At 50.8% G+C, this 26,134-nt stretch overlaps 4 protein-coding genes across 7 annotated transcripts in view; 3 read left to right on the forward strand and 1 right to left on the reverse strand.

Moving 5' to 3' along the window:
• The first annotated feature begins 2,701 nt into the window (after nucleotides 1–2,701).
• GSC2 (goosecoid homeobox 2) lies at nucleotides 2,702–6,029 on the forward strand. Its single transcript, XM_075039618.1, has 3 exons — nucleotides 2,702–3,442; nucleotides 4,250–4,497; nucleotides 5,051–6,029. The coding sequence occupies exons 1-3, from the start codon at nucleotides 3,133–3,135 to the stop codon at nucleotides 5,153–5,155; spliced, it is 663 nt and encodes a 220-aa protein (XP_074895719.1). The 5' UTR covers nucleotides 2,702–3,132; the 3' UTR covers nucleotides 5,156–6,029.
• Nucleotides 6,030–6,459: 430 nt separating this feature from the next.
• ESS2 (ess-2 spliceosome associated protein) lies at nucleotides 6,460–15,704 on the forward strand. The gene is made up of 10 exons (XM_075041612.1): nucleotides 6,460–6,641; nucleotides 6,876–7,044; nucleotides 8,015–8,110; nucleotides 8,504–8,670; nucleotides 10,624–10,741; nucleotides 11,517–11,650; nucleotides 11,797–11,899; nucleotides 13,271–13,380; nucleotides 14,307–14,422; nucleotides 14,976–15,704. The coding sequence occupies exons 1-10, from the start codon at nucleotides 6,492–6,494 to the stop codon at nucleotides 15,259–15,261; spliced, it is 1,449 nt and encodes a 482-aa protein (XP_074897713.1). The 5' UTR covers nucleotides 6,460–6,491; the 3' UTR covers nucleotides 15,262–15,704.
• A 410-nt stretch (nucleotides 15,705–16,114) lies between these two features.
• Nucleotides 16,115–17,323, reverse strand: TSSK2 (testis specific serine kinase 2). The gene has a single exon (XM_075041613.1). It carries the CDS (start codon nucleotides 17,234–17,236, stop codon nucleotides 16,265–16,267), a length of 972 nt encoding a protein of 323 aa, XP_074897714.1. The 5' UTR covers nucleotides 17,237–17,323; the 3' UTR covers nucleotides 16,115–16,264.
• Nucleotides 17,324–24,390: 7,067 nt separating this feature from the next.
• The window catches only part of DGCR2 (DiGeorge syndrome critical region gene 2), a 50,220-nt gene continuing 48,476 nt past the window's right edge, over nucleotides 24,391–26,134 (forward strand). For 2 of the 4 annotated variants that reach the window (XM_075041615.1, XM_075041616.1), the window contains exon 1: nucleotides 24,392–24,754. In XM_075041615.1, coding sequence (XP_074897716.1) covers nucleotides 24,676–24,754 — 79 coding nt within the window. In that variant the 5' untranslated portion in view covers nucleotides 24,392–24,675. Of the gene's footprint in view, nucleotides 24,755–26,134 lie in introns of all 4 variants that reach the window. The other 2 variants (XM_075041614.1, XM_075041617.1) reach the window with 2 other exon arrangements.

Raw genomic sequence — 26,134 nt, forward strand, 5'->3', positions numbered from 1 at the left:
GGAAGCCCAAATCCAGCCAGGGGTCCACGTTTGCCCTGACTGCAGCCAATATCAACCAGTGAAACCAGCCCAGGATTTACCCCAGGTAAGGCAGAGCAGTGCAGGAAGACGGTCCCATCCCTCAGACCCGCTCCTCCGTTCCCTGAGGACCACGGCCACCCCACTCGGGTGATGAGGGAGTGGGGGGAAGCGCTGCCAAACCAGAGCTCCCACGGGTGCCGGCACCCAGGTGGGGCAAGGCGGGGGGGAGGGGGTGTGCTCCCATGTTTTAGGGTCTCCAAAACTCCCGTTCCCATCTCCTTGTGCTGCCTGCAGAAGGGAGGGGCAGGGGAGGGAAAGGGGGATTTTTTTCTGGTTTCACCATAGGAAGGATTTTCAAACCCTATAAATTCACTTTTGACAAGTGAACGGCTAAAGCAGATTAACCTTTTTGCTAATCCTCTATAATGGCTTTGGAATCTCCTTAACCAATAAGAAAATGATAAGAGCCTGTTTCTTTTCTTTTTATCTATATCTATATTGTCCTCCCTTGTCTGCATTTTTTTTTCTTTCTTGTTTTATTTTCCTTTCTTTTCTGATATGAAATAGCCCAGTGATCCTATCTTCTGGAGGCTCAGTAAACAGAACATCAGTAATCCTTTTCCTTTATTCCTCTCTGCTAACAGGGTGCAGAGAAGTGTCTACCGATTGGGATTTGATTACCAGCAGCTATCAAAAGTCTCTTTGTAAGATCTGGGTCCTAAATCCCATAATTCTTTGATAAAAGAAGTATTACCAGTCCATTTTCTGAAGTGAAAGGTACGGGAGGAATGAAAGAAAGCAATCAGCGGAGATCCTAATAGGCTAAGTGCATGTGCGGCAGGAAGCCAGGGACGGGCAGGGGAGGCCAGGGAAAGGCATCCTTTGTTAAGGATGGGGAAGGAGAATTAATCCGCTTCGGGTGTATGATTATGACAGCCAAGAGCAGAAAGGGTTGGATCCTGCGCCTACCCACGGCGTGTCCCAGCTCGCCTGCCCTACAGCCCCGCTGGACCGGCATGGTGTGGGGAGCAGAACCTCGCCCCACATCCATCTCCTGTGACAGCATTTGGGTACATACATAAAAGCCGGGAGCAGTTTGCGATGATCTCTGGCATTAGTGCATCCCCAGTGCCTCTCTGGAGCGCTGACACCTTGGCAGAGCAGCAGAGAACATGTCCAGATGGGGCGGCTACAAAGGCATCTTTCTCTCAAACCTACAGCAAATATGTAAAGATTCATAGAGCGTGGTTATAATTTATGTTACACCATCGGAATAGCTGACGGAGCGGCAAATAAAGAGATGGAAGAAAAAATAGTGGTTTGGTTTTAAGTGAGATTTTACAGAGATTTGAGGGTCACAGGTGGAGCGGCTATGGGGCAACTCTTCCCGGCGCTGGGAGACCAGCAGAGTGAGGAAGGGCAGGCAGAAAGCAGGGCCAAGGATAAAAGAACGGGGACTGAGAAGGGGCTCTTCTGGAGACTGGCTCTCATTTTTGCGCAATGCCGGAGGGGTTGCTGGGCTGTTCAGCATGAAGTCACGAGGTGCCACGAGGACCTTTGCTGTGCAGTGGTTTCACAGCACTCACCTGTGTGTCTCCTCAGGGTACCATGAGTGGGACTGGTATCTTCTCTCCCCTGCAAAGAAACACCAAGCCGGAGAGCGTTCCCCGTGTGAGCTCCTGAAGCCTTGCTACTCACCTTGGCATAAACTGCACCGAGGGCAAGAGAACTTGGGGTTAAACTTTCCTAAGCAACCCGAGCTCAACCACACCTTCTCTGTTTTAATCCAAGCTACTCATTTCAGTCATAAGGCCAAGATGGAAGATGTCCTGTCTCCTCCTGTTGATCGCATCTTCCAGGCCTTGCTGTTTGGCCTCAGGAGGGTCGGTGCCAGGCGTCCCCTCCTGTCCTGCATCACCATTCTCAGCTGTAGCCTTAACCCAGTCTCTCTTGCTGGGCAGAAGAAGTTGGGAATTGAACTGACAGAGCTCTGGGGAAGCCTGGCTGCCCCAGGCAGCTGTCCTGGCTGCTCTGGGCTCGTTGAACTGCCCATTAGCTGTGGCACTGAGACCACGCTCCTGCCCGAGCCGCTGCGGGACCTCGCTGCGTGCCTGCCTGCCTGCCTGCACACAGAGGCAGCAGGCAGCAATCCTCCCCTTCCATTCCTGACACCGAGCGGGGTTAGAGCTCAGCCTTACAGGAGGTGGCTACATCCTGCTAAGCTAAGCCACAGAGCTGCCGCAAGCTGCCGGTAATCTAATTTATTAAGGGCTTTGAATCCTTACAAAGAGCATGTTGGATACATGCAAAGCATCTGCATTATCACTGTGATTAGGGGAGCAGAGGTGGGGGAAAGGGGAAGGAGGGAAAATACAATTTCTCTGCTTTCAGCAGAAAATAAATCAACTTTCACAGAGAGTTCTGGTGCAGCCAAAGGCTGTGCTATCATTAAAAATGATTTTTTATTAAGCTGAACTCTCTCCTCTCTCATATTGTATGATATGACAGCTCTCTTTTGATGGGAAAGCTTTCATTTGGCCAGAGAAAGGGATAATTTGCTTCTTTTAAGGAGTTAATCCTTTGGTCCATTTCTGGGCTGGGAACAGCTATCCTCCCCCTTCCTTGGATCGGAGGCTGCAGCACAATGGAGATCATAACCGCCTCAAATCTACACCCGAGATGGAGAAATCAGATTTCCTTCTCCAGTCATTTTTGTGGGATTAGCTAAATCTTAGATCCACACTAACCCTTCACAAAGCTGCCAAGATTAGTTAGAATTTATTTTATTCACAGGGGGGTTTATGGTTTTCTTTCCAAAGGGATTATATCTCCCTCTATATATATATATTTAGGGTGGCTTCAGTCATAAAGCAGCTAGGTTAGAAGGAGAAAAAGTGCGTGTGTGTATAAAATAAAAACTTGGCTGTGAGAATGACAGTCACTTGAAATGCCAAGACAAAGCAGCAATTCTGGATGGCTTCACCAGTCCGTTTTAAAAGCTACATAAGCTGTCATTTTCCTGGTGAGACCCCACTCCGGATTTAGCGCACAAAGAGCAAACCCTGCTCAGCCTGAGCTGCCTGATCCCGCGGCCGCTGCTGCTGGCAGAGGATGTCTTCGGAGCCAGCATTGGATGCCGACACCGGCAGGAGAGGCGTCAAGAAGCCGTGTTCGTTCAGCATCGAGGACATCCTCTCCAGCCCGGCAGAGAAGAGCTCCCAGGTCCTGGTCCCGCTGTGCCTCCGGAGCATCTTGGACTGTGCACCCAAGGGCTTGTGTGAGCTGGAGACCATCCCAGCCAGCTCCCTGCAGGAGGAAGAGGAGGAGGAGGAGGAGGAAGAGCTGGAAGGGGCAGGCTGCAACTGCTGCTGCTGTTCTCACACAAGCGTCTGTTCCCTGCAGGACTCGCCAAGTTGGCTGGGTGAGTGTTTGGGTTTGATTCGCAGCGTCGGGCTCATGGAGGGGCTGGTGCCAGTGCCGGGTGGAGGGGAAAACCTGGGCGTTAAGTGACAATATAGCGTCTGGCCTGCCACCACGGTGGTCTCAGACCCCAGCTCCAGCACGCTGAGCTCCATTCTCAGCATGGCTCCCAAGAACATGCACTTTTACCTGCAGTGCTACCAGGGTTTTAAAAGCAGCAGGTGCTATTTATTACTGGATATTACTGGTTCAGTGTAAAACACTTGAGAGGATGATGCTTCTAGGGGTGGAAGTTCTCTGTGGAGTGTGGGGCCCCATGGTCATGCTGCCCATGAGTAGAGCTACAACACTGGCCCTGGGGAACCTAACTTGTCCTTTAAGGAAAAGAGGTTTTGGCTACATCTAGCAAAATTACTGCACCTAGGGGAAAAAAAAAAGTAGCAAACCCTTAAAAATGCAGTTCAAGAGCATCCTGAAAGTTCAGAAATCCCCCGTGTCAGGACTGAAACACAGCTCCTCTTTGGGCTGTGAGTTTCCATACATTTTCTGGAGGTGGCCATAGTGCAATTGGTAAGTAAACAAGGAAAACACAGTCAGTGCTCCCTACCTGCCCACTTCTCCCCAAGTGATGCCCTAAGCCCTTCTTTGGCTTGCATGGTGATCACGCAGCTTGTCACCCGCACCAGCTGACCGGCTGCCTCCTTCCAAACAACACGCGTGGATGCAACTTGTGCCTGAACTGCCTTGAGCAACATGGGTGTTTCAGCTCCCCACCTCTAACACTGCCGCTGTACCTCTCCCCTTGCAGATGCCCGGTTCCCCTGGCCCATGCGGCTTTTCCACTCGGCAGTCCGGGTCTGTAGGAGTCCCCAGGGGAACCCGAGCGAGCTGCAGACTTTCCACCAGATCCAGCGCCGGACGCGCCGGCATCGCACCATATTCACCGAGGACCAGCTGCAGGCCCTGGAGACGCTTTTCCATCAGAACCAGTATCCAGACGTCATCACCCGTGAGCACCTGGCAAACCGCATTCACTTGAAGGAGGAGAGGGTAGAGGTGAGATCCTGCCATCCGGTGAGGTGCTGTTTGTTGCAGCCCCCCAAGAACACAGGCCGGGGCACTGTGCTGTCTTTTTCGGGAGCTGCAGACCCAGGGCCTCATTTTAAAAACCATTCTTGGGTATTCGACTAAACACAGTTTAGGTTTGGCAAGCAATGGAAGAATATAAAATAGTTCTGCTGGGCTGATTTGTTCGCGTATCCGGTCCCATAAGCTCATGTACTCCCTCTCCTAGAATCACCTATATAAACACACAGACATGCCCAATTCTGCTCATCCCCTGCACCCAAATGTATATTCCTTATTTACGTGATCTGCGTGACTTCTGGATTTGCCATGGGGGTGTCCCAGCTCCCTTGTGCCCCTTGCATGTATCTGAGAAGGATTGCAGGGGAAAGACTGATTAAATTTTGTATCAAACTTTTATATCGGGAAATGTATTACAGTATCCCAAAGCTTACACTGTACAGTCCAGGAGTGTAACTGCCTGCCCCCCCCTCCAAGTAACGCATGAAAAGCAGAAGTTCTTCTCTTGTTTTGCACTTTCTAGGTTTGGTTTAAAAATCGCCGGGCCAAGTGGCGGCATCAGAAGAGGGCGTCTGCTTCAGCGCTGATCCTTCAAGGCACCAAGAAGCCCTCTGAGGAGAGCTGTTAGTGGTCGCAGGCTGCATCTCAGCAGATGAACGCCAAGAGCATTCATTTCCCATAGCTGACACGTTCTGTAGGGGGGTAACCCGAGGTGGACTAACGAAGCAAAAGGGAATCTCTGTGATTCCCAGAGGAGGACAGGCAAAAGCAGACATGGCACTTTCACATCCCAGTTTCTCTTCCAAACTTAGTTCAGGTGGCAAATAACTCACCAGGCATGACCCTCAGATGCTTAAGCAGAAACCACTGCCAAGGGGACAGAGCTGTACCAGTGTTAAGTGTGTGTGCTTCAAGAGAAGGGGAGACTCCCCTTCTTGTCTCTGCTCTGTGCAGGTAGCATTTGTGCTTGTTTCACTCCTGTAGATTCGCAAAATACCCTGCAAATGAATGTTTCCTATTTTCAGCACCTCAACGGCATCTAGAGTTGCTTTTGGGGTTGCGCTTACTGAACAAGCGATTTGTTTCTCAACAAAGAAACGCGGATTTCTCCCTGCAGCCCGTGGGAGAGCCAATCCATCTGTTGTGGTGAGAGGGGCTGGCACAGCCAGGGCTCAGCTCACCTCCGTGCCTAGCCCGCGCTGGTTCCCCCCTCAGCGCAAGCGGTGTCCGTGTCCCCGGCAGGGCTGAAGAGAAACCACGTCCTGTAAAGCAGCGAGATAAATAAAACTGTCCCCGCCACCTCTGTACGTGCTGTGGGGAGCCGGCGGTGGGGGGGCCCTGGCCGTGCCTGCCAGCGGTGCCCGCTCTCCGCTGGGCCTTCGCCTGCCCCACAGCCCCGCGGAGGCCTTCCACAGCCCTCCAGCACCCAGCCGGCGGTCCCCGCTCCCCGGGGAGCCCGGGGTGTTTCTGAGGAGCCCTGAGGGAGCCCGGGGGGGGTGTTGCTGTCGGGCTGGGGGGGCAGGCAGAGACCCAACGCTTGGCCTGTGGGTGCCAAAGGCCTCGCCCCGGCCCCGGCCCGCCCCGGCAGGGACAGGCTGCGGCCCCCGCGGCTGCCCCCCCAGGCTGGGGACCGGGTCCCCGGCCGCAGCCCCCCGCGGCCCGGCAGAGCCCCGGCCGTGAAGCCGCCGCCGCTCCCCCCCCGCCCCCGCGCCGGGACCGAGGTCGCGCCGTTGTCACGGAGCGGGACCGCGGGGGGGGGTGGGGGGGGGGAGTCCTCCCGGCCGGCAGGGGGCGCGCCGGCCGCCGAGCGCACCGCTCCGCGCGTCTCTCCCTGGGCGGGGCGGTGGGTGCGCGGCGTTGCCGGCTCCCCGTGGCGCGGCGGCGTGACGTCACGGCGCGTCGCGTTCGCGACGGCGGCTGAGGAGGGTCAGGGCCCCTCACCGGCCGGCCGGGCCTCCGGCGCGATGGAGGCGGCGACGGCGGTTCCAGCCGCCTCCTCCGGCGCCTTGGTGCCCGCCGCAGGCCCCGGCACCGCCGTGGCGACGGGGAAGGAGGCGACCCCGCCGGCCCCGAGGCGCCCGAAGAAGATCCTGGATGAGGAGGCCTACATCGAGGTAGGCCGCTGGGCCCGGGAGGCCCCGCTCTCCTGGCACCTCGGGTCCGCCCGCGGCCGGGGCAGCTCTGGGGTTGCCCGTTGGGCTCCTGCGGCGACAGCCGCGGCCCAGCCGCGGCTCGAAGCGCCCGTGGGCTGCCCGTCTTTGCCGTGCGCTGCGTGCGGCCGGCCCCCGAGCTGAGCCGGCGCTCCCAGGTGTCCCAGCGCGGCCTCGCAGTTGTCTCTCTGTTTGTAGAGTTTAGAGAAGATCATTCAGCGAGACTTCTTTCCTGATGTGGAGAAGTTGCGAGCGCAGAAGGAGTATCTGGAGGCTGAAGAAAACGGTGACTTGGAGAAAATGAGGCAAATAGCTATCAAATTTGGCTCCTCCTTGGGCAAATCATCGAGGGACACGCCTGCACCCTGTAAGAACTGGCTCACTGGGGCACAAGGGTTTTATATCTAGTATTGCGGCTCTGGTTTATCTAACTTTGTGCAGGCAGTGCTTACCTTAAAGATTCAAGACTGACATTGCATGGGAATTAGTATACCAGATTGGGCAGTAGCCCGTATCTGATGGCTGATGCTGAATTGCTCTTTGATGATGTTTCATAATCCCTTCTTGAGGGAATGGTTTTGGAAAAAAACAACTATTCAATAACCATTCCTCCCGGGCAACTTTTGCCAAGTTCCTGCTGCCTAGGGAATGTTACCTGCTCTAATGTTCAATATTATACTATGGAAATGCTAAGATATGTTTTGAAACCTTATTATAGTTTTAGGGGTTCTTGTTGCATCTACAAATGTGTAAGATTTTCATATATTGGAGACAGAAGGTGTCGAAAGCTCGTGATTATCAGAGGTTCACACAGCAGGTACCCAATGTCCTGTTGTATGTTGCTTTCACTTCAAGTTCAGGTGTGTCTTATACTAAAGCCCAGTCCCCAGCTGAGTGGCTGAGCTCCTGCGGTGGGGTTTAGGTGATTAACTTTCTTGTGGCAAAGGGCACGTGTCACCAAGTGGTTTCCCTTCCCCTACTGCAGGTGCTGGCCCTGGCCTAGGTTAAGATTGTTATACTGCTGCTTGCTTCTGCTGGCAAAAGCTGTAGATAGGGTGGCAAATATACTGGGCTGTGGCTCTCCGGTGAATTTTTCCTAGCAGGAGAAAAATAACGTCTTAGATGAGAGCAAAATCTTGTTCCGTGGTTGGGACAGAATTGAATAGAATATTTTGGAGTCTTTTCACAACTGTTCAATTACATTGTTGTTCTCTTGATGTCTTCTGTGGCTTGTTTGGCACATGACCCTTGCTGTGGTGGAAGATATCACAGCAAGTGTACTGTTCTGTGCTCTAGCAACCATGTGAACTTTTTTTTTTTTTTTTTTAATGTCACAGATGTTACTCCAGCCACCTTTGAAACCCCAGAAGTGCATCCAGGTGGCCTTCCACTGGGGAATAAAGCCAAAGCTGGTGTGAAAGCTGCAGAGGAAGGTAGGAGAATAATGTTTCTCTAGCTGAATTCTTCAGCAGCAGGAAAATACTTTTGTGAGCTCTGTCTCCTGTAAGGGCTTTGGGTATTTAACAGATATTTAAACAGTTTTCTTTAACCTTCTAGTAGGTGAAAATGATGTGCATTTTTCTTTTAACACAAATAGCTATAAATGCCATAAAAGGTTTTATGTGGACGTTGGTTATATGTCTTCCAAAAAACAATTTATTGTTGTACCACCCTGCGTGTATATATTTTTTTCACCAAGCTTCATGTTAATTATTAGTGGGTCTGTAGAAGGCTCGCTGTCAGAAGGGATTAAGAGTTTTATGTATAGTACTCTCATAGAAAGGGAGGTATTAACCTTTCTCAGGCTTCTTCCCTCCTCTTGTTAGGAGAAGCAGAAAAAGATGATAAAGATGCACTTCCCAGTCTGGACAGCTTCTTAGCAAAACACACAAGTGAAGATAACGCTTCGTTTGAGCAGATCATGGAGGTGGCCAAAGAGAAGGAGAAAGTCAAGCATGCTTGGCTGTACAGTGCAGAAGAGGAGTATGCCCAGGTAGGGAAGCAGCTCAGCTGTACCTCTGCTCTTCCAAAATGACACAACAGGGAAATACCATTTTACTGTGTTTCTTTCTTGTTTGTTTGATTAAATAGAATATTATCTTACCTTCTGTTTTTGAATCCTGCTATAAATACGGATGAGAATTCGTTGGCTCTGAGCATGGGGCTATTGCATTAGACCGTTGAATTACTCATATGATTGAATAAGAATAGAAAGGTCTTGATTTTGAACAGTAAGTGCATGGCGTGATCACAGCTAAACCTGAGCTAAGCCTGAGTTTCCTGGGCCCTGTGACAGCTCGTTGCTTCCTTTTGCAGTCCTGTTTCTTCCCCCATCTGTAACACAAGAACAGTGTTGACGTAGTTGCTGAGGATCTGTCTCTTCCTAAAGCTTTGAGACTGTGAAGCATTGCACCAAGTGCAAGTATTGCTGTTCTTGGCAGTCTCTTCCATAAGCAGCAATACCAGGGAGAGCAGCTGAGAACAGTTCCTGTTGTTTGTCTGTCCGCCCTTTATTATTTGCAGTTAGATTGTCTTCCTTATTTCAGTCTTCTGTTTCTGTTATCAGTAATAATCCCTTCAACTGCTGAAGTAAAGTACTGTACCCAGTGTGGCTGGCTGTGCTGCCTTCTGCAGCTAGCTTTGTGGGAGGTTAGGGAGCTGTTCTGGGGCTGCCATGTCAATCTTTCTCCATCAGCAGCGAGCAGCTGGCAGTGTTGCCAGATGTGTCAGTGATGGATGTGAGCTGCAGTGCCTTTTAATGAAGTTTGGCACTGATGCATGAGTGTTTACTGCTGCTGTTGTGAGTGTTGTGTTTTTATCCCAGCTAATGTAAACCCTCAGAGTCTGCTACAATACAAATGCCCTCTGTGGCTCCTTATGCTGCTTCTTTGCTCGAATGCTCTCATCCAGAATTAAAAGGCAGGCAACGGGAGAACGTTCCCGAAGCGCAGGGGTTGTTTCAGGTCAAGGTGAAGTTGCTGTAGCTGGTCTTGTGCTGATGTTGTGTGTCTTCCTGTCAGCCAGCACTCTGTTCAGACCTTGCGTTGCCTTGCACAGAATGTCTGTTTGCATAGCAGACAACTTCGCTATGCCTCATTTAATGTATTCAGTGGTAATACTGCTATTTAAATGTATGTGGATGATACCTATTAAAGACAACATCAGTTGATGTCTTAATGTATAGCTTCTGGCAGTAGTTGTCTAGTTTAATTAGTGTGAGAATTTTAAAAAGGAGTAACTTCTTGGTGGCTGACTGCATTCTATTAGTTTCTTTTTTGTATTGGTGATACTAGTATGCTGGTAACAGCACACAAGTAACCATGCGAATATGTCAAATACTTCCATACCTGTACTGCCTATGGACATGTTTGGAAACTCTCTGCTAAGTGTTGAAGAAGTGTCTGTTCTTTTGTTACTGCTTGCCTCAGCTAATACAGTTTGCATGAGACTAGGATGGTACAAGTCTCCCAAGGTTACGTGCCAAAGCCTTGTAGACTGCCTTTATATTGGGTATTTGTATTAGATATGTGTCATATGTTTCTCTTCCCTTATTTAGCAGTGAATGCTTCATTTGGATTTTGATTAGTTGATAGAGAAAAATCAGAAAAAGTTTGAACCGTCACAAGTGTTGTCACAAGATGTAATAAACAGTCATAGAGATAATCTTTCTGAGAAATTACTTCTTTAGTTCTCACTTGATTTTATACCAGAACTGCATATGGAGTTGTTTGCAAGCTCACCTGGGAACAGGATGGTTTCTGAAATGCCATTTGCCAGACAGAGGGTGCTTGTGCCATGCCAGATGCAAAGTGTGCTAGGGCAGGTAGCTGAGCTCATGATTGAGCTCTCCCAAGTTGTGTATGCCTGATTAAAAGACTGCAGGAGTGTTTCAGACCTGACTTTTTTTTTTCTTTTTTTTTATTTTTTGTTCCCATTGCCGTTTCAGCGACGAAATGAGAACCTGGCACTTCCTTCAGCAGAGCAGCAAGCTCTGGAGAATGTGAAAGCTGGACTGGAGACCTGGGAATACACGGCTCGAAACACCCTCATGTATTATCCGACAGGTGAGACACGCAGGTTTCTCAGGAGAGGGATTGGTTCTAGGTGGGTTGACTCTAAACAGTGCTTTCAGCACTTCTATAGATGACTGAGCAGATGACTGGTAATACTGCACTTTTTCTTCTGTGAAGCTCAAGATATGCAAAGTTGTTTAAAAAAAGTCTTATTTTCCTTTTTTTTTTCCTTTCCTTTTCTTTCTTTGGACCTTGCTCCTTTGCTTCTGATTGCAAAGTTTGATCATCTTCTATTTGTTGTTGAGAACCTCATTATCTGTATTATAGAAGCACTTGTTTTCAGGAGCCGAAGGTCTTTCCAGTTTGGTCTGTCTTATTTGTGAGCACTTTCTTGTCATCTTTATTCATTCATTGCTTCTGCTCAAAGAGTGCTCCTTGGGCTTGTTGGTCCCTTGGTTGCTACAGAAAACTACATCATTTTGTAGACACAGCTATAAATGACGCAGCCATCTTCTTTTTTGGCTATAAAGGTACAATTGGCAATTTCTGCAAACCAGTAAAGTAGAGAAAAGAAAGTCTTGTTGATGGTTTTCTTAAAAAAAAAAAAAAAAAAAAAAAAATCTGTAATTTACTTCAGGTGTTACAAAGCATATATCTAGTGCAAATTTTGTTTTAAATTGCTAGAGATACATGATACACACTGCACTTGCTGATGGATTCTGTGTTGTGTAGGAATGTGTGGCAAGTGTCACGTTGGTTGGGAGCTTTACAGCACGCTGCCTAGTGTTACCTGAGCCCTTTCTTAAAAGACATTTTGCTTTTCAAGGTGTACCTGATGAGGATGATGTATTTAAGAAGCCCAGGGAAGTTGTCCATCGAAACACTCGTTTCGTGAAGGACCCTTTTAGCCAAGCCGTGAGCAAATCACAGCTCCAACAAGCTGCAGCCCTCAATGCTCAGGTTGGATAATTTTACTATTTCTGACTAAAATTTTGTTAGACTCTGCCCTCTGGTGTTTTTCATTAACCAGGAGAATTGTGTGTGTGCTAGATACAGCTGACTCACACCTTTTTCCACATGAATGGCATTGTCTTTCTTTACTTCAGTACAAACAGGGCAAAGTGGGACCAGATGGGAAAGAACTGATACCCCAAGAGTCTCCAAAAGTGAATGGATATGGATTTGTGGCTACCCCATCTCCTGCCCCTGGTAAGAGGGTTTTCTTAGTTTTTCTGTTGTGAGAGGACTGCTATTGCACTTGTTTTGGTGCTCTGTTTGTTCAACCCTGAGGTACCACTGTTGGTTTAGACAAGGAGGTAAGCCTTCTATCTGTGTATGTCTCATGAGCTGGTGACTTGCTTGTGTACTGTGTATGCCTGCTCAATGCAGTGCTTAAATCCTAGTCAAATACACTGGCAAGAGAAGTCGCGCAGTGTCTGAGAGGCTCTGAGCAAGCTGCTGTGCCGTTGCTTAGGAATCATCAAGAGGGCGGTGAGCCTTCCTAGGCAACTGGTGTGCTGTGGCTGCTTGTTTTATTCCTGGGTGATGCTTCTCTAGAGCTTAAAGATAATAATCCAAACATTTCACAAACATTAACCTTCCAACGAGTTCAGGTGCTCTTTTTGCAAAACAAGGAGCATTCGCATCAGTGTGTCCAGTAGTTCGCTGAGTGATGGTTTAGCCTGGCTCATAGGGATGTGGTATATCTCGCTTCCTTCACAGTAACCTACTGTTTTCCTCCAGGTCTGCTGCTTTCTAGGTTCTTCCTTTGAATATGCTTGTGTATTATAGATTCCTTTTGTTCAGATGTATTAGTGACAGGATACTTTCGGTTCGAACAAACTGATTATTTTTCTTGCAGTTGAAATGTGGTATCTGAATTTTTAGCTGTTCTTCACCAGCCATTATGTTTCCCTGTCTTTTGTTATTGTGCTAAAAGGTGAACATACTGAGGCTTTTCCTCTGGAAAGCCTGTAGGTGGCATTTGGATTGCACCTCGTTTCTCCGTTGTAAATGCCTTTTCCAAACATTGGACAGCAAGATTTTCTAGCCAGTGACTTAGTTGGGCTCTTCAAATCTATTCTGCAGTTGTAGCTGTTAGACAAGGTGCGGTCACTGTTTGGTACAGGCTAGCCTCAAGATGAATTGAGGTTACATTAGGCCATTACATGTATCTTAACTCCTCTGTCTGTTTCCCTGCTTTTAAATAGTTCCCTGTATTGAAGGAATTTTCATACAATAGCAGATGGGAAGACTAGTACCGTAGAGGAAAAAAATGAAAGTGTCACTAACCAAAAACTGACCAAATGGAAAAAATATGTATATGGAAAGGATAGTGCTTGGGTGTTGTAACCTAGAGGGTGACACAGCCACAGGCAATCCTGCGAATTTAAGGTCATGCCCTTTTAATGGGAACCACATGCTACTATTCAACATTGGCTGTGACTTCCTCTGCAGTGCAGGGGCTCCTTTGTGTGTTGATGAATTTGCTGCATTTCATAATTTGCTTCTCTGAATTTTTTGCGGTGAATGAATAGTCAAACGTTTTGCATGAGCATGACTTTTAAAATTTGTTTTTAGGTGTGAATGAGTCTCCTTTTATGACATGGGGTGAAATTGAAAGCACCCCTTTGCGTCTAGAAGGGTCAGAAACGCCATATGTGGACAGAACGCCTGGACCAGCCTTCAAGGTATTTCATGTCAGGAGTCAGCACGTCATTCTTTTGGGGGGGGAAGGACTAAGAAGGGAAAGGCAAGTGAGTAACTAATAGATTAACATTGTTGTGGGAGTGTGACGCATCTCTGGGCTGTTTTCCCAGTCCTTGAGACTAATAATCTAGGTTCTGATTGGAGGGTGGAGGTGGACATAGCTCCACATGAAAGCTACTTGGTGGAGATACCTGAGGTGGAACACACACTGTTGGCAGGAAAGTAAGTCTCAATATTTGATTATGGGCCCAGACAGAGAGGCTTTCAGAGGAAGCTCAAGAGGCACCTGATTTCTCTGATTTTAATGTATGAATGGGTAGAAATTGTAGGATTTCCCTCTGTCTTGATCTTCTGGCTGTCACAGCCTGAGGCAGGTATATCACTTGAGAGCAGAAAAGGTGTGCTGGCTTTGCTGATGGCACCTGACCCTGCATGCCACCTGTCTCCTGCTGGTGTCATTGAATGTGAGCTGTCTGATACTCTTAGTTTAAGAAAGGTGTAATTTGCTGTATGTGCATCTGTTTTGTCGGACTCCGAAGCCCTTGACTGATTCTCCTGCTGTTTAGCAACGTCTGTGTTTGCCTGAGAGCTGGCTGGCTACAGGCCAGGCTAGGCAAGACACAGGTGATGTTGTTTGTCTAGGAGAGACAGCAGGAGGAAATGCCAGAGGTAATGGCTGCTTCCTTGACTGAACTGGTTTTACCATTTTTGTTTCTTGCTAAGGCAGGTTGAAGGTCTCCCTCTGTTCTCCCTGGCTTTTATATAGCAGCAGAGAGGTGTGGGCTGACCCCACTTCTCCCTGGTTTAGATCCCTGTAGGCTGGAATCCAACTGTAAAGGTGCTTTGACTCATTTGTGCAGCACTTGTATGAGCGCATTGGTGAGTGAACCGTGTGATGCATTTATAGATCCTGGAGCCTGGGCGCCGTGAGAGGTTAGGACTCAAGATGGCCAATGAAGTGGCAGCTAAAAACCGAGCAAAGAAGCAGGAGGCACTTCGAAAAGTGACAGAAAACTTGGCCAGGTGAGGCTTCTGTTTTGACAGCAGAACTGGGGATGGGTATTTTCTGATGAGACTTGCATCAACATATGTAGAAAGGGAGAAATTATATGAGTACTGGAAGCAGGAAGAGGTACAGTCAAACTAAATGTTTTTAGAAATTAAAAAAATTAATTCCTAAGGAAAGGTGGCTGGTGGCAGTCCCTGATACTCCCTATTATCAACATTACTGTTCTGCCCTTCAGTGACCCCGCCATGCATCTGGATTGGTGTCTTGCCTCATTGCAAAGAGAAGACATAAGGCTTGCTTGGCTGGGTCATGGGAAGGATGGAACAGGCTCAAAGGAAAAGGCGGGCAGTGCCACTCAGGTTCGGGAGGGATGTAGGAGGTTTCTCTGCACTTGTCTCCCTAGAGAGACAGGCTGCATTTACCTGCAGGCAGAATTCTGCAGCTTGTGGGTCTGTTCTGTGGGGGGACTGGACACCGAGCTTGCCTGTGGAAGCATTGATGTTCTTCCTGATAAATGGCAGATTTTTACTGTAAAATCTTTTAAAACTGTTTTTTATTCTATTCCAGCCTCACTCCAAAAGGACTAAGCCCAGCAATGTCACCAGCTTTGCAAAGACTAGTAAACAGGACTGCAAGTAAATATACCGACAAAGCCCTGCGGGCCAGCTATACTCCTTCCCCAGCCCACACAGGAACTCCTGGTTACAAGACCCCAGCAAGTGGGCCTCATACACCCACAAGCACCCCACAATCTAGGACAGTATCTCAGACACCCGTATCTCAGGATACTACATCAATCACAGACAATTTACTGCAGCTTCCGAAAAGAAGGAAGGCATCTGATTTCTTCTGAGTATTCTGGTCACCAGCAAGGTGATAGTGAACTGGCTGTGCTCAGCTGTCTGCAAACTGGATGTTGTGAGCCATTGGTAGTAAGGAGTGTCTAGATACAGCTGCCAGAATGGAAGCCAGCAGGTTACAAGATCTGGGACCAGTGCTACTTTAAGACTACATAGCTATAATAGACTGTGATGTGCTTTTTGGAAGCAGAGTATCTCCTGTTGTGGTATAACTTCACTTTGAACTGCATGGGTGGGATGCACAGGGTTGTTGTAGCAAAAGTATACTTCCTGCAATGGCAGAGAAGATTCTGGACTCTTGGAAAATGGTGATAATTTTCTAAAGATATATTTCTCTTTTTAAGATGGCCATGCATTTAAATGTGTTTCTGTACAGATACGTCTATTTATAAAATGTGCTAGGCCTTTCTAAAAGGTTGAACTGGACTTTCTTCCAGCTTGTCAAACTTTGATTTTATACTTTGCAGAAGAGGGGACACAACCATGTATGTATTCAGACATGACCCAGAATTTTAGAGTGCTTCTCTTTAATTTAAGTGGAGTTTAAACTGATGGAACGTACAGTGGGCCTGTCGTAGTTGGTACGTTATGAAAACAGTATGCATACAGTTTCGGACATCAGTTCACGCTTCCTAATAACCTGCCCTCTTACTTACTGAATCCAAAATGTGGTTGATGCACGTGTGAATTCTGTAGCCGCTGTAGTCAGGAACTTGAGAAATGTGAGCGTAAAAGCTGTTAAGTGTCAGCAGCACTGAAAGAAACTTTCCAATGTGTTTTGACAGTAACTTCTCATACCCGCAAACCATATCAGAGACGGGCCTTAATAGTGTTAAGCTGTTCATTCACCTCAGCAGATGTACTGTGTCTTCTGTTGCTATACTTGGTAAAGCAAAAGATGAGGACTATTGCCGAAAGGGTCCAGAGAAGCTGAAGTTGAGAACCAGCAGTTCACAAGTTAGACCAACTTTGTGATATTGTTAAAACCAGCCATCCTTAAGAGGATCTCATTTCCTTCTCCTCTCCTTCCCGTTCTGCAGAATGGGATTTGGCTTGCTGCTTGTGCTCAGGCTTTCCTTCACACAGGTTTTGGGAACACTCACCCTCTTCTGCAGCTGGCGGAGGGGAAGGGATTGCGGATTTTGGAGTCTGCAACCATGAGTGTTTCAAAACTTCATCTATGTGCAACCTCTGAGACACACTAGGCTGGAGCAAATGGTAAATGAGGTCCTTGCACTCTGCAGTCAGGTGTTTTGAGTTGGGGAAGGGAATCTTGTGTTGTTTCTGAATGCAGATCATTTTCCTGACATTGGAATCATCAAATGGCATTAAAGCATAGACCATTGTATACAGGATGACACCCAGGCTCCATATGTCAGAAATCCTGGGGTCACAAGGAATGCCCTGTAGCACTTCAGGGGCTGCGTACGCAGCAGACCCGCAGAAGGTTTTGCTGAGAATGGTTCTTCCGTTTTCATCCCGAGACAAGGGTTTGGAAAAGCCAAAGTCTGACAGCTTGATGTTGAGGTCTTCATCGAGAAGGATGTTCTCACATTTCAGGTCCCTGTGAGCAAAGTCTGAGTCGTGGCAATACTTGATGGCAGAAGCCAACTGCTGAAACTTGATGCGAGCGATGTCCTCTTCCATAGCTCCTGTGATCTTGATGTAGTCCAGGAGGTCTCCCTTTGCCCCCAGCTCCATTACAATGTACACTTTCCCAGCTGATGTCTCAAAAATCTCATAGGTTTTGATGATTGAGGGGTGGCGCAAATGTCTCAAAGCCTCTATTTCCCTGGGGAGAAATCTTTCCAGGAAGTCCCGAGGAGTTTTCCTCTTGTCGATTATCTTGATGGCCACGTTGCATTTCAGCCAGTTGCAGTAGGCAGATTTCACTTTGCCGTAAGAGCCTTCTCCTAGCGTGTTGCTCAGGCTATAGCCTTTCTTTCCAAGCACCACAGCATCATCCATGGTGGGAGAGCTGGGGGGAGCTGCATGGGTTGGTGCTGGTGTGCATCATGTGTGGTGGCAGGTGGTGGGCCCACACACCATAGTGGCTGCTGGGGGCACTGGTGGGGTGGGCGGGCGGGCACCCCAGTGCTGGCCGCTGTGTGATGTCACAGGCAGCCGCCCCTGCGCCGGGCACTTGGAAGGACCTTCCAGTCCATTTATAAAGCTACTGGATAACGTCGTGCAGGGCAAAACTTTACATCAGGTTGCTGAGAGACATCAGTTGTGCTCTGCCTTCTTCATAAAAGGATCTTTATATTTAGTTTCGCTAACAGGATGGAAGTAGCTTAAATGTTTTTCTTTCCTAAAATGTACCTCATACCTAAGTCTTTTTATATTTATTCACGTTAGGTGAAATTTCGTTTGTTGTCTCTTTATATGTCTCAGATGATCTCTCAAGCCCCACATGGGCTTGCTGGGCTTGCTCCTTGTTGGCCAGCTTTCCTCAAAAGGGATGGGATGCTGCTTTTCTTGTCTTCACTGGGGCTGTGTTCAAGAACTGGTTTGGGTTTTTGTTTTTTTTTTTTTCCCTCATGGGCTTGTTATGGGAAGGAGGTGGCTTCTCGTAAGTTCATTTCCTCATTGTTCATCCAGCCCCTCCATTTTGTAGCTCTGATAATTGGCTGCTTTTGTGGGCTTTGCAGCTGGCTTTTTCTTAAACCCTTACTTGGTGGGGGAGTTCTGACTTCCAGCTTCTGGTGTTCTTGAGAAAGGCTCACACCAACACCTTCCTCAGAAGGGCTCTGAGGATTACTGTTTTGCATGTTGATTGCTTCACTGTAATCGGTCTCTGGGGCTTTTTGCTTTGCATCGATTTCAGCTTTTTCAAATTTGTTTTTACAGCTGCTGTGTGTGTGACTCCAAAGACTTGAGGATGTTGATGATCACAACACAGGGGCTAGGGACTGTCCTGGTTCGTCCACCAGCATGGATGGCAATATTATTCTGAAGAACAGAAGCGGTACTTCTGACAGCCACACTGGGGCTTTTTTTGGTTTTTTCCCTCCCATTCTTTGAAACTTTCGGCTGATTTTTATAGTTAGCCAAAAAAAGGAAGAGCAGTTTTAACCATACATGGCCTGCACTCAGGGCTGTGTGTGCTCCAGTGTGAGCTGACCTTTGAGTGTGGGATGAGCACGTGTATGGTGTGATCCAGCCTGGAGAAGCACCGAGCACCTTTCAGCAGGAAGCAGGCGTAGCCAGATGTGTACACTTTTGCACCACGCCTGAGTACGAGACAGCTTGTGTAACGCTTGGCTGTCTTGACATTTGCTATAATCAGGTGATGTTTTACTGAGGGAACATCTATGGAAAATCTTATGCAGCTCTTTGGGCAGTGCCTGCAGCCTTCTGTAAGGTCCAGGGTGTTTGATGCTCTGTTTGGCTTGGTGGAGAGCTTCCTCCGGTGCGGTTTCCACTGCCACTTCCAAAATTCCTGTGTCTGACTGTAAAACCCTTCCAAGGGACTCGATTTTTATAGTGCACCTTGTAAAAATCAGTTGATCAACATGGCATTGCTAGGAATCATGACTGCAAGAAATAGTGATTTTGAGGGTTTTTTGGTTCAGAAATAATTTGAGGGCTCAGTTTTTTCTTCAAGCAAAAAAATTATTCTCAGGTACTCATGAATGAATGTAAAGAGAATCCATTTACTAATGTTTCTATGTTTCAGAGATGTTCTTTTAAGGACTGAACTGACTAAATAACAATGAAGTTCTTAGGTAATTTTAAAAACTAATTATTTGTTTCTTAATGATCACACGATCTACTTATTGCCATGAAATGTAGGACCTCTCTGTTAGAGTACGCAGGCAGATGGTCAGGCCCTGGCCCATAGTTTGGGTCACTGAACGGACCAGGAGGGAGGAGCAGATGTGACGTGAGAGATGGCTGGATGCAGCAGGTAACAGGTACTGGTACAGGTAGTGCTGGAGCGCTGCAGAGGGCACCCAGGGAAATGGCTGAGCTTCACAGATGATTGAGGAGGAGCATGGGGACCACCTGGGGCATGGAACCTGGTGAGGTGGAGGTGACCAGTGAGAGGTGTCAGAAACACCAAATTTGGCTACAGATGTAGCAAGACTGGGCCCAAGGGGAAAATTAGAGGACTATTTTGGGGAGGAGACAAGGGTGAGAGAAGAACGAGCATGCAAACATGAAGAGAAGTTGGGATAAGGGCTGGATGCGTGGAAGCAGGCTGTCATCAGCGTGCGTATCTCAAGCATGGTGCCTGATCTCCTCCATCTTCTTGTTAGATGATTCCTACCCGTTTGCTGGGTGTGGGAGCTCTCTTCTGGGCATGGGATGCGTGTAAAGGCTGGGCAGTGTTCGAGGGACCGTGGATGGGGTGTACACGTGGGTCAGAAGCAGGATGAGGTGTGTGTCTTCCATGGCATTTCAAACTGGTTGTGCTCATACCAAGATGTAGCTGAATAACAGAGAGGGGAATATGATATCTGAGAATGATTAGTTCCATGTTGTGCAATTCATGCTTAAAAGCAGATTGCATTAAATGTCCTGTGGGACGGTGTTGGTTTTGTGTTTGCCCTCAAGTGAAGTAACCTAGACAGCCCTACTAAAATCACAGTCTCGATTCTGCCAGACTGAAGGGCCTTCACATGTTTGCTGGAAATGTAATTTATTTTCAATGAAATGCTATAAAACTGGATCTCTTGAAGGGGATGTAGTGCTCTTCACATGGGCTATTCTTGTAATGCCTGCTGTAAAGTCTGGTCTCTGCTTCCTGCTGCAGTTCAGCCCCTGCTATCTGTAATTACAGAATCAGTAAACTCTTTTGTCGCCAGATATTTTTGCTGCTGTAGCACTAGCAAGCAGTGTGCCTTACAGGGCCAAATCCAGTGTGAAAAACCATCTTGCTTCTTGATGACTTGTGGGTTCCTCCCCGCCCTCCCATTTTTCAGCGAGTTATATTCCTTTTGCTGTTCCTGTATATCTGCATTTTCCTATGTGCAAGGCCCAAACACACTTTCTCCCTCAGCCAAAATAGCACCTGGGGCTCTCCTAACACCGCAGGGGTGGTTCGTGGTGAGCAGCAGCAGCGGCAGGGCTGGCTGCGGTGGGTTACCGGCTGCTGGCAAGAAATTGTGGGAGCCCCAGTGGCCCTGGGGCCGTGTGGTGTGACGGGGGGCTGTAACGTCAGCACGTGCAGAGTCCGTGGGTGCTTGCATGAGCAATCTGGGGCTTGGTTCCTTGCTCCATGCAGGAAAGAAGCTGAGGGACCACAAGGGATTCTTGTTCTTAGAAGGGGATGGGAAAGAGGGGGGATTGTGGTTGATTTGGAGAACAGCAGAATGTAATTCTTCGAGAGAAAGTTGCAAGAGCCGTTAGTGAAGAGTCAGTGAGGACGAGGGGTGAGTTGCCATAACCCAGACGGAGAAGGCAGGCTCAGATGCCTTGAAGAAGCAAAACACTGATCACACCAGAGGTGACTGCTGCTCTTTTCTTTGTGGGGCACAGGGAAGAAAATGCTGAGCAGCAGACAAGCAGCAACACAGGGTTTGGTGAGTTGAGGTGAGAAGAGAGACTCACAATCACCCCATGCCACGCTTTGAGCAAACAGCCAGCCCGGAGCGGGCAGGAGGCTGCACTCCAGCTTAGTTTTGGTGATCCCCTGTGGCCTGCGTGAGCTGTCTTGTGGCAGGGAGCTGGGTCTGCAACGGGACTTCCCAAAGGCACCGAGCCCCAGGCTGGTTCCCTCTGCGCTTCACCTTCAGGGCCAGGAGCGTTTCCCTGGGGCGCAGGCAGCCACCTCCACCATGGTGCGGGGGCCGCAGCTTTGCACCCCCCTGACGGCAGGTTCCAGGCTCTGCCGCTTTCTACTTCTCCGATTACTTAGCTCAGAAGTGAAGCTGTGGTTAGAGATACTTTGTTGTTTGGGAGGACGGGGCTATTTCTCTACAAAAATTAAGGAAACGGATCTGCTCACTCAGGGGAGTGGGAGACGGAGCAATTCCTGCTTCCTCATCTTTGCATTTGTTGCCTCAATCCCAGCTTGCTGCTGCTGGCCCCACAGCAGGCCGCTGCAAACCCCAGCCGGGGCGAGAGCCGGGTCGGGCTGCCCTCCCTGTGAGCCCCTTCCCTCTGCTCCTCAGGGACACGGCACCTTTTCTCCGCCGCTTTTTGGGCACTGGTGATCTGCACTTGCTGGTTAGAGAAACGCTCGTTCCCAGTAGCAAACTGGGAGTGCCTGGGACGTGCCAGCTCCCACACGCCCTGGGCAGAGGTGTTGGCATGTTTTCGCTAGCATGGCTGTCCTCACCCCTCCTGCCCAGGGCATCGGGCAGCCCCCGGCTTCTCCCAGCGCAGCCCCCGGTGCCTGGGACTGGTGCAGCCGCACAGGGCAGCTCTGCCTCGCACCTGCCTGCGGCTCGGCCGAGGCGTCGTCAATCCCATAACGTCGGCCTCTGCCAGCGTCACAGCGCTGGGCACAGCGCAGCCTTGGGGAAATGGGTGCCTCCTACCCTTCACCTTTGTGCCGCTGTGTGGCTGGGCCATTTATTGCCTGTTTGCTCAAGGGCGCCGTGCGGGTTGCGGCGCTCGCCTGGCACACGTGCGTGCTCCGGACCTGCCCCAGTTCAGAGCTGGTGGCGTGCTGCGGCGTGGGGAAACGAGGTCTGCCTTTTCTTGGGACAAAAGCCAGGGGCAAGCAAAGCAGCCTGCGCCCTCCTCTCATGGTGGAGGTATCGTAGGGTATTCGTTTATACATTATCACATAGGGTGTAATGCCCAGGCCCTGGGTGTCGTGGGCTTGGGGTGGATAAGGAATGTCCTGGATTAGTTTGGGGTCGGCATGTGCGGCTGGGCTGCAGGAAGCCAGGCTGAGAACAGCCTCCCCCCATAGTGTCCCCTGGGAGGAACAAAGCTGGGGAGTTGTGACGCTCGTGCCTTCGTGCTGGAGGATGTTGTCATGCTTCAGGTCCCCACGGACGCTCGGATCATGACAGTATTTGGCAGCACATGAGAGCTGTCAAAATGGGTTTTGGCCTAAATCTTCAGGCAGCTCCCTGCTGCTTGTGACGCACTCCAGCGGGTCCCCAAGCACACATCCCTGGCCACGCAGCCCTCCTGGGGCTCCGCAGGGCTCACAGCTCCAGGTGATGGAGCCACGGCTCACGCTTGCTGCTGCGCCAGCTCCAGGGAGAAACTATTCCCAGCTCTGGGCCGGCACCAATTTCCACTGTCGTGTTAACCTTCACATTTAGGTTTGGAAAAAGCATCTCCCCAATGCTGCCTACCTGAGCGCAGCAACAGCTCCTGCAGGGCCGGAGACGGCAAGTGCCCAACAAAACTCACAGAAGCCCCCGTCCCCCTGCCTGCAGGTCGGCAGCTGGCACCCGGCGCTGGCAGTGGCTGAGGGGAAGCAGAAGCAATGTGAGAGCAGAAGGATCTGTATATCCATCAACAACGCTCCTCAGAGAGGTTTGCTGCTGGATATAGTGAGTAATTGGTACTAACAGGGAAACAGGGCGTGTGTAAGATTGGGTTAAAATGGTCCTTATTGGAATTTCAATGTTTTATTTGAAAAATTAAAATTGTAGCATAAAAGTGGAAAACATTTTGTCGTAAACATTAAAAAAATACAAAAACTTCCCAGGCACCTTCCCAGGTTTTGGCTTTGACTCTGAATAGGGTTTTACTGAAAAGCTGGAATTCCCTGCAGAGGAAAGTGCCGGCTCTCTGCTGACCCCAGCAACCACCGCGTGTCAGCCGCTGTGCCCAGCCCCTGGCTGAGCCCGTGCCCCAGCACTGCCTGGACACCGCTGCTTTGCTTCCAATCGTCAGAGGAAATTCCAGCTCAATTTGGGAACTGGGTGTTGAAGGTAAAACTGCCTTTGGATCCCAAATGCTGCCTGGGCTGACCCCCAGCATCAGGAAAGTTTTGGCACAGGGGCCAATGCCTCCTCCCCAGGCTGGGCTCGCTGGTGGGGACAGTCACCACCCTACCTGGCCTGATGTGCAGCAACACCCAGGGTCAAATTCCTACAGGCACCTGTCATTTGCAAGGCCATTAACAATGAGCCGTGCAATTAGTTTTCTTTATCCGTTTCCTCTCTGGCTGGGCCTGGGAACTGGGAACGCAGTGTTTCCAGGAGGTACGGAAACACAGGCCAGCTCCGGCACTGCTGTGGAGCTGGGAACTGCCGCACCGGGGCCCCGGCTGCGGGGACGTCCCAGTGCCAGGTGCTGCTTGTCGGTGTCACCCCTGCAGGTGCGAAAACAGGGCCCGTGTCACCCCACGGTGGGCAGGCGGGAGCAGATTAATGAAGTGCGCAAACGATGGTCAACCTCGGAGCCCGCTGGGGCTGGGAAACCCCAGTGCCTTGTGCCTGCACCCTGGGGAGAGGCAGGGTGACCGGGCTGGGAAGTCCCAGCGGCGGCAGGGAAAGACCGTCGTAGTGGGGATGGAGGGGACCGGGAAAGGCCGTCCTAGGGGACAGAGGAGGCTGGTTGAGGCTGTTATGGAGGGGAAGGGGAAAGGCTGTCTGGTGGTGGTGGAGGTGAGCGGGAAAGGCCAGCCCAGCTGGGGACAGGGAGGGACGGAGGGGACTGGTGGAGGCCATCCTGGGGGGATGGAGTGAACTGGGCAAGGCCATCCTGGGGGGGCGGAGGGACTGGGGTTGCCACCTTGGCGAGGTAGAGGTCATCCTGCGGGAGATGGTGGTGGCTGGCGATGGCCACCCCGGGGGACAGAGGGGACCGGGGGGAGCTGTCCCGGTGGGGACAGAGGGCACGGCTGGAGGCCATTCTGGGGGGGTGGAGGTGGCTGGCGATGGCCGCCCCGGGGGGGGGGGCGGAAGGGACTGGGCAAGGCCACCCCGGGGGGGACACAGAGGGGACCGGTGGGGGCCGCCCCGGGGGTCGGCGGCCGCCGCTGAACGCCACGTCCCGGCCGCCGCCGCCCCCCCCCCCTCCGCCCGTGCCCGATCCCCCGCGTCTCCTCGGCCCCTCCCGTCCCCGTAGATGGGCGGGGCGTGTGCAGATACGGGCGCTCGGCCCCGCCCCCGCGCCGCCGATTGGCCGGGAGGCGCGCGGTGGGGAGGGGGGCGTGGCGGCGCGGGCGGGAGGGGAGGGGGAGGAAAGGCGGCGGGGAGGTGCGGCCGCCATCTTGTGCGTCGCCGGAGCCAGGCGAGCGGCCCGCAGCGTGGCGCCGCCCGACCCCCGCGCTGCTCCCGCCGCCGCCGCAGCCGCCGCCGCAGCCAGGGCCGCTGGCTCCCGCCCCGGGGGCGGCGGCGGACGGGGGAGGGGAAGAGCTCCGTGCGGACGGGGGCCCCCCGCGGGCCCGGCGGCGGCCCCTCCTCCCGCTGTCTCCTCCCGCCGCTCCTCGCGTCCCTCCCCGCGGGTTTGTGGCGCTGCGCCGGGGGAGGATGAACGGAGGATAAATGGTGCCCAAGGCGGACAGCGGCACCTTCCTCCTCCTCTTCCTCCTGGTGCTGAGCATCACCGAGCCGCTGCGGCCAGGTAGGGGCGGCGGGGGCACAAGGGAGGGCGGGCGGCGGCGGGGCCGGGGGTGCCGGTCCTCCCTCCTCAGCCTGCGGGCGGGTCGCGGGCCCGGAGCCGTGCGGGCGCGGGGGACGCCGGGGCTCCCCCCGGGGCGGGAGAGCGAGCGGCGGGCCCGGGCGAGAGCCGCCCGCGGGCGCGGGAGGCCGGCCGGGTTCGCCTCCGGTGAGCGGCGTCCCCGGGAGGTCGGCGCCGGGCGGGTGCGGAGGGGAGCCGGGGTCGTTCTCCTCCCGCCGGGGACGGGTCGCCGCGGCCCAAAGCCGGTCCCGGGCTCGGGGGTTGGTTAGGGCTCAGCCGGCGGCGTCTCTGCCGCTTCTTTGTACTTTTAAGAAGAGATGGGACCTGGCTGAGTCGTGGGGGGGAAGGTCGGTCCCCTGTGCCGGCTGCCTGGGTCTTGAGAGGACTGCGAGTTAGGGTGAAAAAAGAATCATTTTAAAGTTTGCAAGCTTGGGTAGAAAACTACAAAACCCTACAGGTAATTAGCAATGGAAATGTGGCGGCATGACTAAGTTTTCAGGTGTTTCTTACTTACCCGCTTTTATGTTGCGGGCCTTGGGTGCCAACAAAACAAGACAAAAAACTTGCTTTCAAAGTGCCATTTCACCGTGCCAGAAAGAGAAAAAAACCCTGTTGCGTCTCAGTTCATATGTCATCTTCCTAGTTCTGTTTTTGCTGCTTCTAGGGAAATAATTTAGTGGTGGAGTTTGTGCAGTAGCTGCCAGGCACGGTGCTTTAAAATGTTAAGATAATCAACTTTGGAGAAATGGTTGGTGTTTGCTGGTTGAAAACTACAGCTTTTCTAGATACGTCGCTCAGTGGGGGTTTCTTTTTGGGTGTTGAACTTGCTTGGAGCTTGGCAGAGCCCTCACGTATCTGGGGCTGCTCTTGCCAAAGAGCATCAATAGCCAAAGCGCGAGGCTGCCTGGAGTGGCTTTGCAGGTTTGGAAGCTGTCCTCCCATCGCACCGTGTGACTGCTCCTGGGTGATACTCACTCCTTTGTAAATAGGAGAGTAATAAAGATGGTGTACTCTGAAATCCCCTTGTTCTTTCTCTTCAAAATCACTTTCATGACCCAGACTAATAAAACATAACAGTATTAGTGAACTGTGTTTAAGCAAGTTCCTAGTACAGCTGAAACACAATTGGGTCAGTGTAGGCAATCTTACTGAAATAACTAACTTAGATGTTGAAACTGCTTTGTGTGCGCCTTGTTTTGTTTTGGCTTGTTTTTTTGGCAGTGCAGTGTATATGTAGGGCTTATGATACACTCTTAAGTAGCCAAAAAAACCCCAAAACACGGAGTTGCAAACCTAGTATTATTACAGCTAGAGGCTTTTATG

This window comes from Buteo buteo, chromosome 11 (assembly GCF_964188355.1).
Source record: "Buteo buteo chromosome 11, bButBut1.hap1.1, whole genome shotgun sequence".
NCBI classification, from domain to species: Eukaryota; Metazoa; Chordata; class Aves; order Accipitriformes; family Accipitridae; genus Buteo; species Buteo buteo.

Coding starts and splice junctions, on each gene's coding strand:
- GSC2 (XM_075039618.1), top strand. CDS start 3,133: ATGTCTTCGGAGCCAGCATTGGATGCCGACACCGGCAGGAGAGGCGTC. Junction 3,443..4,249: donor GGACTCGCCAAGTTGGCTGG/GTGAGTGTTTGG, acceptor CTCCCCTTGCAG/ATGCCCGGTTCCCCTGGCCC. Junction 4,498..5,050: donor TGAAGGAGGAGAGGGTAGAG/GTGAGATCCTGC, acceptor TGCACTTTCTAG/GTTTGGTTTAAAAATCGCCG.
- ESS2 (XM_075041612.1), top strand. CDS start 6,492: ATGGAGGCGGCGACGGCGGTTCCAGCCGCCTCCTCCGGCGCCTTGGTG. Junction 11,651..11,796: donor CTGCAGCCCTCAATGCTCAG/GTTGGATAATTT, acceptor TCTTTACTTCAG/TACAAACAGGGCAAAGTGGG. Junction 14,423..14,975: donor GTGACAGAAAACTTGGCCAG/GTGAGGCTTCTG, acceptor ATTCTATTCCAG/CCTCACTCCAAAAGGACTAA.
- TSSK2 (XM_075041613.1), bottom strand. CDS start 17,236: ATGGATGATGCTGTGGTGCTTGGAAAGAAAGGCTATAGCCTGAGCAAC.